The sequence below is a fragment of the Cygnus olor genome, chromosome 1 (assembly GCF_009769625.2).
Source record: "Cygnus olor isolate bCygOlo1 chromosome 1, bCygOlo1.pri.v2, whole genome shotgun sequence".
Classification (NCBI taxonomy): domain Eukaryota; kingdom Metazoa; phylum Chordata; class Aves; order Anseriformes; family Anatidae; genus Cygnus; species Cygnus olor.
In genome coordinates this window covers 173280849-173298182 of record NC_049169.1, presented here as the reverse complement: position 1 = coordinate 173298182, position 17334 = coordinate 173280849, and the positions used below count along the sequence as shown (strand labels likewise).

Here is a 17334-nt window from a genome sequence, read left to right as displayed (position 1 = left end):
AATCTTTAAATACACCTTTCAATATTGGCTGAAGCATCCTGTGAAAGAAATTCAGAATTCTAAAAAAGTATGAATAATGTCCTGTTTATCTTGCTATATTTAATGTGTTTTCCTGTTACATTCATTTGGGCAAGCCTTCCACATTTTAAATACTGTCCTTTTCCCTGTGATACTGTCTTTAACTTCCCAACTGAATCACACACTTTTTTGTTTTCCCCTCACAGCTTTTGTTGGACTTTTTCTGAATTACAGTACAGTGTTTACTCGACTCTGTAAGATGGCATTTTCAGAACAGCTTTTGGACTACTTGTAGGCATGAGTATCTTGTTTGCTGTACCGTTTGTCATTCAGTTCTCTGTCCTGAAGTTGAATAACCTGTATGCTAGATTTACTTGGGTTGTTCTCTCCCGGTCCATTGAGATTATGATTATTCTCCCTTCTGCTCCTACTCCTAAATCCCGTGCACAACCCAGGACCACTCCCAGATTAGCTCCGATTCCCTTTGGTTACAGAATACTGTAAACAGTCATTTGTCATATCCAAATCTTTTATCTTCTCATAACATCCTAACAAGTAATTGATGCAAGTCCATATGTAGGTAGTTAAATCTCCCACTTTACTGCCACAAAATCTGCAGTTTCTCTAATATCAGCATATTCTCATCACAAATATCATCTGATCAGAGGGCAATTAATACAGTGCAATATTTTATTATTAGAAGGAATTTCCATTCGCAAGGTTTCTACAGTGGGTTTTTCCCCCCACAAGATTTTTCAGGCTGCTACACTTCATACTATTTTTCATGCTAAGTGCCACTCTCCTACCTGTACATCTAAACATTCTGGCAAAGCTGGCAGCATTTCAATGTCCTACACCATTGATTACTCTCATTCCGTCAGGCTTCCACCACATCTATCATAAAGGGGTTGTCATTCAATATCAAGCATTTTTGTTCATTCATCTTACGTTTTAGGCTTCAGATAATACAAAAACACATGTAAGGTTTACTGTTGCTCCACTGCTCAGTATTTCACATATCAGTCAGCTTCAAGTCATACTTATTTGATTTAATGAATTATAGTAAGTGATTTCTTTAATACCATTGTTGCCAGAAAGACTCTTCACACATTTTCTTCATTGATCTGCAACTATAGTATAAATCATAAATATTTGATATTTCTTATGGTTTTTCTTTTTCAAATATCAAACTATCCTTAATACCTCATAGTCCTTTTTGCCTTTAAAATGAAAAATTATGAGGGAACCAAAGAAGATCCATGCAAAGCATTCACATTCAACTTATTTTCAGATTTTTTTTTTTTTTCCATTATCCATTTTTTGCCATTGTTGTTTTGGGTTTGCTTGCTTTTTTACGGTCAGGGAGAGAGCCTGGGACCGTTCCTTATTTTCCACACTGATGTTTATAAGGCAGTAATTTCACTCCCTTTTCTTTTAGCTGCTGACACAAAGCTAGTGATTTGAGGGTTCCAGGACCTTTTTTTTTTTTTAATAGTTTCTTGTAACATCTCAGAATGAGCTTTCATGTTTTCTTGCAAATATCTTAAACATATGTACACTTTTTAGTCATAACTTAATCTTTTCTCAAGTATTCATGCTGAAAATATTCCATCCACACACTGATCAGTATTTCCAGATTCTGAACAAATATTCTCCTCCCACATTCCCTGTGTAGCAGTTAATCTATGTGGCTTTACAGGACAAAGGAGTACGTTTGCCACTCTGCCCTTGCCTACTTCTTTCATGTATACAATCTTACAGTTCTTTAAGATTATAGAGTTATTCTGAGCCCAGAAAAAGAGCTTTTCAACAATTAAATTACACTTTGTTTTCAGTAAGTTGCTACAGGAATACAATCAGCAACTCTTGCCTTGGTACTTCTCATTGTTCCAATTTAAATATGTAAAGTCAAAAGTGATTATTTCCCTCTACTTCCCCTTCACTTCCAAAGAGAAGTATCTGCAGCGTTTGGTCAGTTTGGGGCTCTTCACTTGCTCTTCACTTCAAGAGAAATGTAGATATATTGGAACAGGTACAACAGAAGACCACCAAGATGATTAGAGGGCTGAAACATACAATGCAGAAGGAAAGGCCAAGAGCTGTGATTGTCAGTCTTAAGAAAAGACAAAGGGTGAGGGAATTCTTACTGCTGTCTCAAACTATCTAACAGGAGGTTACAGCAAGAGGGAACCAGATACTTCTTGAAGGTGTACAATGAACAAGAAGCAACAGACAAAAGTTGCAACAAGAAATATTGTGACAAGATGTTATGGGAAAAAAATTACCACAATGGTAATAAACATTGGAAAAGGTTGCCAACCCTACAGCCATACATCTCCATTTTTTAGGGATATCCAAAATTCAGATGGAAAAGCCTCAGGCTGACTATGCTTTAAGAAGGTGGTTGAACCAGATGCCCTCCACACGTCCCTTCCAAACCAAATAATTCCATGATTTGAGAATGTCTTTGACCCTCCTAACATCCTCAACAAAAGTGATTTTCCAACAGTTTGAAGCTTGACGCTCTTTCATTTTTTTTCTACTCACAGTAATGTTTCTTTAATGTCTCCATAATATCTTCAGTTATTTCAATTGCTTCAATACCCATTTAGAATCAGCATCATTTCTAACTTTTATACAAACATCTGCTAAAGCTTCAAATCTTTTCAACATTATTCCGTATTCCTTTTTGTAGCAGAAATTCCTCAGTGGATTTTATACATAATTTTACACATAAGACTTCCTCTTCTTGATCAACACTGAAATACTTCTGGCACATCAGCTGGTAAAATGCCATAACTGAACATTAAGTAAGATCAGACTGAAGTATTCAAATCAGAAGAAAATTTACTTAAAGCATCATTGAACATCCTGGTCCCCTCCTTCCACAACAACTTCAGTGAAAAGAGTGCATAAGCAGACCCTTCAACAGAGTAGAAACCAGCTCATTCTTTACACTTGGTTACAGAATTATTTTCAGCTTCTCTTGTCTTTCTGGTTTCAGAGATAAAGCTTTGGAAATAGTCAAGGACTGTTCCCAAATTTAGTCTAGTGAATAGCTTGATTATTCTACATTAGAAAGCATGGTTAAAAAACTCTTTTAAGGCTGAGAGGTGTACGGAAAATGCAGGTCTCTAATACCCTTGACAAGTGTTATCATAAAAAAATAAAGCATGAGCTGCAAAGAAACATCCGTTTTCTCCACAGCCATGAGTTAAAAGTAGTTACTGCACTGTCCTCTACACCAAGATTTATGCTAGTATTAAGAGACACTGAGATCCCCAGTGCTGCCTCTTTATATGTTTAAATATTCATGCAAATTTTGGTAAACCACTCACTAAAACAACGATGAAATTTAGTTCCTTGTTGCCCTTTAGATGCCTACTTAATATTCTAAATATAATCTTTAGTGTCTCCTCTTCCTTTGAAAAAATAAGACAGCACACATACCATCCACATGATACAGATAAGCAGTAAGCTCCACCTCTAAAAAATTTAAATTTATCCCTGCAAGCTTTTTTATCCACTACCACCATTACACCATTTGATTTAACAATACATCACTGATTTTTCATCTGTAGATCCAGTAATTCTCTTCTATTAGGTTTTGTCAAAACAATGTATCCAGTCCATTCAGTTCAACTTTGAAGGGATGTTAATCTTGTTAACTCCAATGTTCTTGCTGTCGGGAGATTCACAATCCTCCTCTGAGCCATTAATGTTTGGCCTCAACATCATCTAGTCTCCCAGATTTTACTGTTTAATTACACATAGGAAACAGCATTTCCTCCAGTGGCTTTTAAACCTTCCAACCTATTAATTCAGGGAACATTCTTGGGAATTCTCCTAAAATTATAAAGGCACCACAATTATCTTTAGACTTATTCTAATAGATTCAAGAAAAAATGACTAGTCAGTGAGATTTTCTTGCCTTTTTATCTTTGCACAACATTTTTAATATTATTAATATCAACATTAATAACTGTAACTCTCAACTCATTAGAAATACTGCTACAGCAACTTAAGCATACAAAACCTGATCTGACAAAAACAGAAAAAAGTAAAAAGTTCTTGGTTACAGAGAGGAAAAAAAACAAAAACAAGCAAACAAAAAACTGTAGTTTTCTTGAGAATACCATGCATTAAATTAAATAAAAAAAATCACAATGAAAAATCTGAAACAAACTAAAAATATAATATTGTGTTTCAATTTGAAAATTTGAGAAGGAATTAATTATTGTGCTCCTTTGGCTGCCCCAAAGGACTAAATCTCTAACACCACTCAAGGAAGATAAGGAAAAAAAGTGTCAAGAAGTAACAAGATGGCATTTTATATATGGAATAAAATAATGTAACTACTATACCGGTAAGACAACTTACTTCCAGAAAGGGAGAAAAGGTTTAAAGACAGCAATACTTTCAAAGAGTTTGCTCTTCCACAAGGTGTTAAAAGCTGAAGAAACTAAGCAAAATGTCAGGAGAGATGAATGTTGCTACAGTTTTATGGAAAAGTAAAAAACTTCATTAAAAAGATTCTCGACCTTCAAGGAACCAAACCAACATCAGTTAACATACGCAACCTGAGGGTAAATAGATCACCTTCTGGATTCTAGATTGGGTTACAGTATTTTATTAAGGTATTCTGACAAAATTTTATTTAAAAAACTTTCAAATGTCTGTATTATCAGGAAACATATCTCACCTTTTTTTTTTGTTAAGTTTTTCCTTATGGGTCACACATTTTTTGCCACCCCTAAGGTAAAATAGTTCAACATTACTGCTTTAAGCAGTCTGGGATTTTCAAATGCTTTTTTCTTCACACACTCCACTGAAAAAAACGTAACTTTAATGTTATATTCTAAATCTTTTGATACAGTATTTAAGCCACAACCACCTAAAAGATATCTTTAAAAGTTGGAAACTAAAGCAATCAATTACTTACCCCTCTGTTGACAACAAAATGTAAGTTCCAATTTGCAAAGCATGTCAGCATTCTCGTACTTGTCCTCTTCTGCCTTAACCCAGAAACAGGATTCTGTCATTTCCTGTGGCCTGATCTACAAGAGGTAAACCAAAATTAATTCAATTATTCTGATAGCACGGAGAGACCAAAGCAAATGAAATACTTAAGAGCTCTGTAAAACACATGAAGTTTTCACATACAATCCAACTTCAGAATTGTTAAAGTGTTTTTGAATCAAAATAACAACACATAGGCTAAGTGCTTTTGGACAAACAATATAAAGCAATACTGACAACGTACTCTGTTATCCAAGGTCTACATGTAGCAATCTTTGGTCTAGATTTAAAACTTGGGTAAGGCTTAATTAGTCTCTGAACACAATTGATTCAAATAGATATTAAATATCTCATTTTGGCCTTTGTTTTGGTCTAAATAGTTACAGTTTCCAACACTCAATGTATTGATAATCCTGGTATACTTGATCCTGTCACAAGGGAGAAGAAAAAAATAGACTCTGTCCTTTTCAACTGTTAAATTTATGTAAGTACATTTACACTGAGGACAAATGGATAGACCTGCAATGCTTCTTCCCACAGTCCAGGGGCACATAGATGCAAGACACTTGACTGGAAACTACTGTGCAGTGACTGATCCAGTGTAAACAGTCTGCTACAAGACAAGGCACAGAAGGATCCAGGAAGCATGCTGGTATCAAGGTTCTAGTACTCTAGACCAGAATTGACTTTTCCAGATATTTGCCTGAATGATGAGTCATGAGTCAATGAAACACAATTTTCAGGAAACTGTAAAAGCTAAAGGCACAAAGCATTCATATTTTACATAATTTTAACTAATTTATCATTTGTTCTATACAGTCTTATTTCTGACAATGTATTTATCCAAAGCTGTGAGATTTTTGATCAGGTATTTGCCATTAATCAGTATTACCTTGGACCAGTTGAGTCTTTTCATGGTAACCTCAGGTCTGAACTCTTTTTTAGGCTTCAGTCCAAATGGCAAAGTACATGAAGGTGGAGACCACTGTGCCCCAGGCAGGCCTGGTAGAGGTGGTGGTGGTGGGGCACCCAATGCTGGAGGAATTCCCAAGGCATTCAAAAATGGTGGAGGAGGAGGGGGAGGTGGCGGTGGTGGGATTGCCCCATTAGAAGGCAGTGGTGGAGGAGGTGGCGGCAACTGATGTGGTCCTGTAGCATCCGCTGGAACGACAGATGCATCTCCACGTGTTGATGATAGACAACCAGGTGGCAAGGAGCCATACTGATAAGGAAAATATTCTTATTCAGTTTCACATTTCTATAAACTAAATGTCATTACAGTCATTGTTTATAGGTTAAATCCAGCAAGCAAAGTTAAAGTCAGTGACATTTTCTGTGCATAGGATAAACAAATATGAATTATAATAAAGCCAACATGTTTTTAATTTCATATTTGGAAGCCTCAATATTTGAAATAGACATCCAGAGCAGTGGGTGAATGCCAGAAATCTCAAACTGAAATTCTATATCCCACTCATATTTCATTGATCACGATCTAAGAAGTGTTTAATAGGTATCTTGATGAAATTTTATTGAGACTAACACAGTTCGATTCAAATTAAGAAATAACAACCTAGTTTCTAACATTCCTACTTATCGGACAGACTACAGAGAACTATTCCTAGGATTTAATACCGGAATATGACTTAAGATCTTAAGATTGGTAATCCTGTTGAAAAGAAAAAAAAAAAAAACAACATTTTCCAACACGGGCACACTTTCATTCTGCAGGATTGAAGGCAGAAAGTAATGATGAAAAAAATCCTTCCAAAAATTATGGCTGCCTTACATCTGCAGATATATAAAGCTAGCAGCCATTCTATAAAACTAGCAGCCATCCTATTTGTGAAAATAAAAAACATTACCCTATTATAACAAAGTGGACAGAAAAATAGCAACAGGACAATATTATACAGTGCTTATTGAAGCAGTTTTGACAACTGTAATAAAAATTTGTAAGATAACACACTGACAATATTCAATATAGTGAGGATATCTGTACTATATGGAGATGGACTTTTTCTGCTATTTGAAGAAATTCTGTCACAGCCCTTTAAACACTATTAAATAGCTAACCAACAAAACAAAAAAAAAAGAATAGATAAGAAATATTTACCTACTGGTCATAATGCTAATCAACTATTTAAATTGATAATTATGAACTGGAATAGTCCATTTTAGTTTTCAAAAGTAGAAGACAATACATTAAGCAAAGGACTGATACAGTTTTACAAAGAAATAGCTAAATACCAATAAGTATAAATAAACAAATGCAGGTCAGTATTATTGCTTTCAATTGCTCAAAATCTGCATTATTTACACCAACACCAAACAATTAGGTTCTAAAAAAAAGTGAAAGAAAACAAATATGAACAAGCTCTAAATACTAAAAAGGAGTAAATGAGGAATGAGACCAGGAGAAAGATAGTTGTAACAGGTTGATGCCACATGGAAACCAAAGATTTCTCTTAAAATGAATTTAAGAGTAACAGTACTAAATAGAAGTAATCGATTACTTGTTATTTGTAAAGTATTCCAAGTAAAATTAACAGTAGAATAGTTCATGAGCATAAGCATATATTATGCTCACTGTAAAAAAAAAAAGCTATATTTAATCCAGTGAACAACAGAAACAGTAAAATATGGGAAATAAGACCTAATTCACTCACAAAAAAGGAACAATGTTTGTTTTCAACAAATATACATAAAACTACTTTATTAATTTATGATGCGCAGCTCATTATTTTTTTTAGAAAGCAACAAATTGTGTAATTACTTTTTTTTAAAGCCTGGCTTCAATATTAACAGTGAATTCTGACCAGAAACCTGAACCAAAATAACATTTTTGAGCAGACCAACGCAGAGCTGAACTAATATTCCTCACTTAAAAAAAAAATGAAACAAGCTCAAAATCATAAAAAAGCTCTATGATCAAAATATATATTTCATCATCTTTCTACATCCATGTTTTCTCTTCTAACTAGATGATCTTTAAGGTCCCCTCCAACCTGAGCCATTCTTAATGCTGTCTGTATTTAGCCATTTTTAGACTGTGCCTCATTCTTGAAAATAAGACACAGGAAAATCACTTGCTCACAAAGTCTCCTTACACAAATTTTAGAGCTGAAGCAGTTACAAGTTTACTCAAGTATTGCTCAAAAATCTGCACTATTCCTTCTCCATCACATTTTATAATATCTATTTATGTTTGAAATTTGAAAAACTATCAGAAAATGTTCTCATCAAGCCACAAGTTGTTTCTTTCACTGCTGGATACCCATGGTAAGGCTTCAGCAAATCAACTGCACAATGAATAATTTCCTGTTGAGGGATAAAGATCACAGTGATAAATGCTAGTCTAAAAGCATATGACTTATTACCCTATGTGGTTAATTACTTTGGAAATATATGACACTGAAAGCAAAACCCAAATGAAACAAGAAACTAGTTAATTAACAGAGCTCAGGCACAAAAAGGATCAACTGGGATCTCATACAGCTAATTAGTGTCACACTACAACTCTTTGTATAAAACAGAAATAAAAGAAACTAACAATCAATAATAGCGTTCTTTTTCTAGTGTTCTATACCTGCAATTTAAAAGCTTGTAATTCTGCTTCAAGTTCATTGATTCTTTCTTCTTTTTTTTGCAGTAGGGCCTGGGTCTCCTGATGAACTACAAAATCTTTTTCAAACTAAGGAAAAAAAAAGAAAAAAATGTTGATACCAGTCAGTTCCACATAGCTTCTTTGGATTCCCACTTCTCCTTTTGGGTTTCTTAACAAAAAAATTGGTAAAGTATGGTAATACAGAGTCTGCAGACACAAACAAGTAAATTCTTATTCTCACACTTCAGCTTTCTGAGAAACTGTTAACTGTTCAGATAAATCTTTCAGTTGATTTTGGGGAGATTTATATGTGAAATCTTAAAATAAATAGTAGAAAGGCTAAGTTAAGGTAACTATTTTACAACTTTTCTGTACTTCCCAGTCCACAAGAAATAGCCAATTCCCACTTCAACGTAAGTAATAATAGTAATTTGAAGTTAAAAGCTATGCCACTTTCAATTACACTATTCATGAAGCTATTAAGTAATTTCCTGTGTCCACGTGATGACCACATAACTTAAAAATTACATACTTTTCTGGAAAGTTCAGAAGCTCTCTCTTCGCATTCTTCTAATCTTGCTTTATCTACACAAATATCTGGAAAAAAATAAGCAAATACACACTTGCAAATATACAGGGAACAAGGACTCTTAACCACATATACAACTTTAATTTGTTTTTTTTGAAATACAGAAAAAAGTATGATATTGTAATCATTTCCATGCACAGTACTTACCTACTAAGTGGCTGAAATTTATATCTAATCTTTTACGATACGTGAAATCTGGGTCTGTTCCACTTCGATGTAACACTATCTGGGAAACGCACTCTTCAATTATTTTGAAATACTGTGGGCTAGAGACAGAGGTAAATTCTTTTACAACTTTTTTTTTCTTTTAACATATACTTAAATCCTGTCTATGAACACAGTTGAGGTTGAAAGATTTAGGCTGACTTATTTCTATAGGATAGATGCAAACCTCAAAGGACAAATATGTCTGGTATTTTATTCTACAAGAACAGTTACACAAAGCCTGAATTACCAGTAGACCTAAACATAAAGCATTCTTATATTATAAACTCCGCATCTCTTTTCCTATTGAACTACAGAAAGACGGGACATCTTCCTGCTTCTTATCAACAGAGAGAAGGCTTTCCTTCACTTTTATTCCTTCTGCTTTCATGACTTTTGTGACTGTGGGTGCCTGCAACCCTGTTGCAGTAAAATGAATGAAAAACCACATTGTTCTAAAATGCCAAATGGTACGACAGCTGGGCCACTTGACCAGAACATGCAAGCTGTGAATTCAAACCCTTTCAGGTGGAAGAGGTATAGCACAGATGTACCCAAGTCAGGCAAGCACTCTTAACTTAATAAGGTGAGATGTGTGCACAAAGTACACTTCTGTGCATAATGTGCTTTTTGTCCTTTGATCCAAATACACAACAAAATTACAATTGGTTATAAATCATGTCAGTAGCAGTAAGAGATCTGTTCTGATCACTTACACTTGCAGTACATAAGCTTCAGATCTCAACGAAAGTAGTATTCTACATATAAAATTGTATCCTAAGCAGAAGGGGAAAAAGAGCATATAGAAGACATTCTTATTCAAATCTGATACTTTTGAACATGAATTCACAAAGGAATACTTCCAAACTGCATTCAGCACAGAAAAATACTAAAGTGTATTTATCTTTAAAATTGTAAAAGCACATTAATGATTAAACAACCACCTAATCCATAACTGACATTTAATATAGCATTAAACATACCGTATAAAATAGTCATTTCTTATCAGCAAAAGATGTTGGAGAATAGAAAGAAAATATCCTTCAGCACTGGTGTCCTTAACTGTATTCCACACCATGTTGTAAACATCATTTACTTCAGTAAAAGAGTTAAGGAGAGTAACAGCAAGGAAGAAACGTTTCATTCAAATGTTGACTGATAACTTTTTTTAAACAAAAGCTGTATCAGAAAAATGTCCATTACAGACATTATTTTGTTCATGTTTCTCTTGACAATATCAAAAGGATATTCTAGTTCAGATCTAATATCTTCTAAACGATGAGAGAACTCAATCATGTCTTCTTCCTTATGCTCATTGAACACCTTCAGCTGAATATCTAGTGCTTCATTTTTTATACATTTCAATTGCTGCAAGGAAGAAACAATTGAAAAGCCAGTAAAATTAGCGTCACCCTAAGTAAATAAACTATATCCTTTATTAATAATTACTGCAAGTCTAGATCATTTTAAAGTTTAAATAACAATATCACAGAATTAAGTCAAATATTCAAAAGGTAATCATGGCTTCAACCTGGCGTAACTAGTGGCTTCACTATATTCTGTCGCACGTTCTAAATTAAAATTCTAAAAGGTTAAGAATTCAGCATAAACTTCAGAGAGCACACGTCACCTTTTCATTCTTATTTTAAGGCTGATTCTCATATCTAACTGCTCATGCTCCAACTTAATAAAATGCCTTTGAGAATAATTTATTACAACGTGTTCTCTGATTCCCCCTCAAGCTCAAATAGTCCAGTAATTTAAATAGTAATACAAAGAGGGACTACAAGGCACTTACTGGCAATATCTCTTTTAATCCACTGCGCATAAATTCATTTCTGATGTGAAGCCTAAAATCCAAATCATCAGGAGATGTAACAAGAGCATTGATGAGCTGCATGCAAGCTACCTATAACAAAGGAAAAATAAAACAATTTTTAGTTTTCAATAATCATCACAGTCAAAACAAGACATAACAAACTACCTAATTAGACACATCTAATTATGTCACATCTGATTATCAATACATTATAATCATATAATTAAGATACTTAAATTTCATATCAGCCATGAGGTATAGATACCAAACACAAATCATAAATTTCCATAAAAATTGAGTGTTTTCTCACTCCATTGAATTTTGCCGTTTTATACAAACAGCAAGTTCATTTACCTCAAACACCTTGATAAGCATAATTCTCAATACATAAATAATTCAATGTAAACATACATTTCTGTAAACATATATATATATATTTAGTGACGTAACAGAACTGGTAAAAGCTAAAATCTGTGTATACAGTGGAAATCATATTAGAATGCAAAACACTGATTTAAACTAAACTGAACCTAAAGAGCAGAATGCTTTTTTTTTTCCCTTCTCTTTTTAAAATCTTCCCTCTTACAATGTACTGAGTTTCACAGAACACTTGATGGGAACAGTACTTCAGCTCAAAAGCAAGCATTAAGTCAGCTGATGCCTATACAAGTCCATGGTCAACTAGCAAGTAGTCTCTCCTCCCAAGAACAAAGATTTATCTGGAGAACCCACAGCAGGAAGCAGCAGGAATTAACTATCCAGATTCACAGTCATTTAGAACAACAGTGAATTATTATTATAATTAATCACAAAGAAGGACCTGCTAGGATAACAGCAGCCATTATTTCCTTTTTTAATTTGTTGTTGTTGTTTTCCTTTTACCCTCTTTATTGATCGCACATCTTGCTTGAATGCACCTGAAATCTGTTATTCATGCATTTCCAGAGATTTAAGCTGCTTTTAAAAACACAAGTCAATTAGGATATTTGGCCTAACATACTATGTAAACAAGTAAAACAGCCCATGTTAAATGCCTTCTCTGTTGCAAAGCCTTTTGTCATCTAAAAAGGACAATGCATTATTTTGTGGTCAAGGAAAAGGCTCTATAGGGAATATACTGTATCAGTCACCTTCAAAGTAAGTATAAGTCCAAGTAATGAATTTATATAAGGTCATCAATTCCAAGTAATTTACATATAGTACATATACCAGAAGAACTACATGGCCAAGCTACTTTGGTACAGACTGTAAGTAATACAAAGGTACTCACTCATGAGCTTTCCAAGAGGAAAGTACTTATACTTCAGAACACATCAAGATTAAATGATGACACAGACTGACACATCATGTCAGACATGATCATCATTTATCCTACTGCAAAGAATGTAAGTATGAAAGTAGTTGTATATATCACTTTAAATAAACCGTTTTGAGAGTACATGGCAGTCCATGTATATTACAGGCCTACTTGAAAGCAGCATTAGAACACGTAGATTAACTTTAGTTAACACTGCAGGGGAACGAAGTAGCTTAGTTATAAGAACAGAGATGTAAAGAGTGTAAACAATCTGTAAGTAGTGGTGAGAGCTGCAAACCTGTTGAAAACATCAATTCAAGCAGAGCGTAAGCTCCATCGAGTATCTGGGGACCAAGCATTAGCACATTGTGTCAGACATTCTCCACCCAGTCCTGAAAATTGCACTGTTTGGAGTTACTTAGTATAATAACTCTGCACCAGGACTTACGACCATCTCTCCAACCTCAAGAGAGGCATGAGGACAAGGAGGCACGGCGTGGCTGGAACCACTATACTAACTTCTGTCCTGGCGAAAAAGTACCATAACAGCATCTACTCTTATATTACTACACCGTATAACGTACCTTGTATCATTGACAATTTTAAAACAGTAATAGGAGGAGGGAGCAAGCTGCTTTCCTCCTTCCCCTTACTTGAATGAGCAACTTAGAATTAAGTTATCTTCCTTTGAAGCTTCTATGAAGCTCAGTACACGCCAATATCTAGATTCACATAATAAAAAACTATTGTTCTTACCATATTGACATCAGTAGGACACAGCACACTAAATTCAATTATTTTTTAAAATCAACCGTATAAAAAATGTTAAGGCAAACTTCTGTATCTTACTCCAGTCTTAGCCAGTAATTATTCAAGACAAAATATCTAAATAAAATAAATCAACTGGAAAAAAAAAATCAAAACTTCAGCCAATTGAACATAAAGCTGTATCTAAGCAGGCTAAAGAAGACAGTTTGAGGGACAATCTTCAGAAAATATCTACAACAAACAGAGAAAGAAGGAAGTCAACCAGATAATCTGTAGGGTCAGTAAAAGATCACAGTATGAAGGAATACCCAGAGAAAACAAACTTCAGCAACACTTCATCGATGTTCTGTGTGTGTGAAACGAGTTCCCACAGTAGAACACAGAGAGAAAGGATATCTTTCACAGGTTCAGGGGTTGGCAGAAGAACTTATAAACAAAGCCAACAATTAAAAGACACGAAAGAGGATTCACCCAAAAGTTAGGAATAAAATCAAATATAAAGTTACTTCAGTACTCACTACTGCATATAAATTCTTACTTAAAAGTACATTGACACACCCAGGAAGATGACAAAAAAAATGCAGATATTTACAGGGATGTTTTGGGGGAAAATCTGGACAACTACAGCCTGGTAAGCTTGACTTTTCTACTGTGCAAATATATTGAAAGAATAATATATAGAACAGAAGAACAAAATTATTGAATAGCATGACTAAATGCAACATAAATGAACAATGTGAAAAAATGCAGAACAGCTCTGTAAAGCAAAGACCTTTTTCACAAACTGATGAGACATGTTGGAAAAGCTCATGGAATAGACAAAAACACTCTGACTGGCCGAAGAGTAGACTTGAAATAAGAAAAAAAAAGTTTGTAAAACGTCAAAAAAATAGAAAATTTTAGGATAGAGTTATTAAATAGCCAAATCCCATAATACTACAAAATGGTATATTTGTTTGAAGTTTCTTTTTTTTTAAAAAAAAAAAACCTTTTAGAGCTCAAAAATTATTTGAGCTGTATTAAGATTTGATGACGTAATGTTTCGTTGCCACTTTTTTCCTTGCTGTAAGTCTGTCTCTATTTTATGAAAGCAAAATGTGTAACATAAAAAGTTAACAAAGTAATAACAAAATAAAAACACTTATAAGGCATTAAACTGCAAGGCAATAAAGACGTTCTCCCTTTCTATGCCCTTTCTCCACATTCTTCTCAGAGAGTTCATCTAGACCATCACCTAATGAGTAGCAATAAAAAAATATACATATTAAAGAGGAATATACCAACAGTCTGTTTTCTTTCAGAAAGAAATATACTACATTTCTAGCAGTCATTTTTAAAAGAACTCAGTTAAATAGGAAGACGAGTAACGGGACTGCAACTTTGACCGTTCTCTCTTAACAAAATACATTTCCTTGAGAAAGATCTTTCAGATTTGGGGCTGCTTCATTAAAATTATAAATAAGAAATAATCCCCAGTTATTCTTTGAACAACCAACTTGAAAAGTGGCTAAATTGATAACAGTTTGGGGCTTAAACTGTCACAGTAGATCCTGTCATCTTTGTAGTGCTTGTCAGAACTATTATTCTGAAATCTTCAAGTAATTGTCTTAATAGTACCCAATACAGGAGAAATTAAGACTCTTCTCTTGCACAATCAAGCTTTTTTGGAAACTGAATAAGCTCTTCATACCCAATATTTGTCTGTCATGACCTTTAAAATCTTGCTTAGAACGTGCGTTGCAGCCTGGTAGCCCAGATATTTTTACTAGTAACAGGCTACAAGCTTTGTATTAAGCTAAGAATACATGCCTCCAGACTTGTCAGGCTCTACTGAGACTTTTCATGGCCTGCCTGGATCTTTGTTTTGGCTTATTTAGCTGCAATAGGAGTAGGCTAGTATCAGAATGACTACTACCCCATTTGTTTTAGATTTGACTTAGCCTTGTACAAGTTTGTGGCACACAGTTCATACGCACAGTTTACTGTTGCATATATTTCTATAACTAGCAGGTAGATATATGACCCTAAACAAAGTGCAGCACAGAGGAGAAGAGGCATGGGATAAGAGCAGATACATGTTTATCAGACAATAATTTGATTAGTCCATTAACACTTTATTTAAACTAATGATAAATCCCTGGCTTTTAATGGAATCTGTGTTCCTTATGCCCACACACAGCACAAATTGCAGTAAAACAACTTGGAAGATCTGACCAGACTCGTCTGTAACTTGGATGCTACAAATGGCAGAGAGTAAACAGTTGAAATGTACTGCAACAATTCCTTACAGAATATATTCTCTTATTCTCTAAGTATGGGCTATATTGTTTATTCTTAAACTTTTTTTGTATTTGTTTTAGTACAGGTCCCCTTTACAAATCCATCCACATCCACTGTCAGTATTCCTATTTTTCCCTCAGTAGCCTTTTTTTTTTTTTTTTTTTTTTTTAACTGCCCCTGATTTTGTAGTGCTTTATCTCTCTGGAAAAAAGAGTCATTCATTCAATTTTATCTTCTTGATTCAATTAGCTCTTCCATTCAAAACTAGTAATTCAGTATCTCTGGTTGTATTACCAGTATTACTGGTTGAGACTCTACAAACATGTACATGATAACATACAGTCAGTTACAATGTACAATACTGCACATTTACATTTATATTTCGATAAAACAAACTTTATGGTGTTTGATTACAACAGAATTGGAACCTTTGACATTGTTATCAACAGTTTAAAACAGTATACTTACAATACTAACATGAAAAAATGTAATAAAATGGATGGACATGTGAGCAAGGAATTACCTTTTATCTAATTTGATTTAAACTATCAAGGAAGAGGCAATCAAGAAAGTAGACTACAGTGTAAATCCAGACTAAACTAGTTTAATCTTTGATGTAGCAATGCAATTTAGACAAAACAATGTCTACAGATGCAATTGCTGCTAATTTTTTTTTCTTTTAATTCCCCAAATGAACAAGGTACTTGTACACACGTGCTCTTCAAATGGAAAACAGACAAGATACCACAGTGAAAAGCAAGAAACCTATCAGTAAAAAGTACCACTGTTCTAGTATTTGAGTCAAATTTGATCAAGTGGGAATTCAACTTCAGTTCGTAACTAGAACATAAGTTAGTTTTCCTGGAATAAACAAGGCAAAGACCTAGTGGATTGTGTTAGCAAACTATTCCCACAGGAATACAAAGACAAATCAACAGTGAAAGTTCCAAACAGAATTCTGCAAAAGCAGAATGAGAAGCAGTTATTCAAGAGGAAGCAAGTAAGCAATGCCTCATTTAAATCTATCTTTGAGTAACTTGCTTCACGAAACTTTAAAAAGAAGAAAAAAAGTGAGAAGAACAATGGCAAGAGCCTATTACTATTTCACAAATGTTTATAACATGTTTCAAATGAAACTACCATTTAATGGCAGCTACAAAGAGGACAAGGGACAACAGGTACAAGCTGCACTGGGTGAGGTTTCACTTTGATGTAGAAAATAATTTTTTAGAGAGATTAGTCAATCACAGGAAGCCTCCCCAGGGATGTGGTGTAGTCTCCATCACTGGATGTTTTCAAGAAGTGACTGGACAGGGTGCTAGATAATCTCATTTAGGCTCCTATTTCCACAAAAGGTTGGACCAAATGATCTTTGGAGGTTCCTTCCAACCTGGGCTGTTCTCTGATCCTATGATTAGTATGCAATACTTAAATTATTGTGATAACACATGATAAGAACTTGAAATCTGTTCGCTCATATCAGTGTAGAATACAAGAAGATCAATAATAACAATGCAAGTAAGGAAAAAAATATTTTAAAACTGTCAAAAAGAGGAAAAAATAAACTTGTGAACATTTTAGTAACACAGCTGTTGGGCAAATTAGATTTTGGGGGCACCTACCAAAAACAAGATAAAAATATCCTTCTTATGCTTGAAGAACAGCATCCAAGTGGTTTAATAACTGGCAATTTTAACCAATAACCCATTGAAGATTCAAGAACAAAAACTTTT

General features: G+C 34.2%; 1 protein-coding gene across 1 annotated transcript in view; it reads right to left on the bottom strand.

The window, feature by feature from the left end:
- Positions 1 to 17334, bottom strand: part of DIAPH3 (diaphanous related formin 3) — a 238784-nt gene that overhangs the window by 178228 nt on the left and 43222 nt on the right. Inside the window, 8 exon segments of the mRNA XM_040540797.1 lie at positions 4961 to 5075; positions 5930 to 6259; positions 8627 to 8731; positions 9177 to 9241; positions 9381 to 9499; positions 10421 to 10537; positions 10687 to 10805; positions 11236 to 11346. Of these exon segments, the coding sequence (XP_040396731.1) occupies positions 4961 to 5075; positions 5930 to 6259; positions 8627 to 8731; positions 9177 to 9241; positions 9381 to 9499; positions 10421 to 10537; positions 10687 to 10805; positions 11236 to 11346 (1081 nt within the window).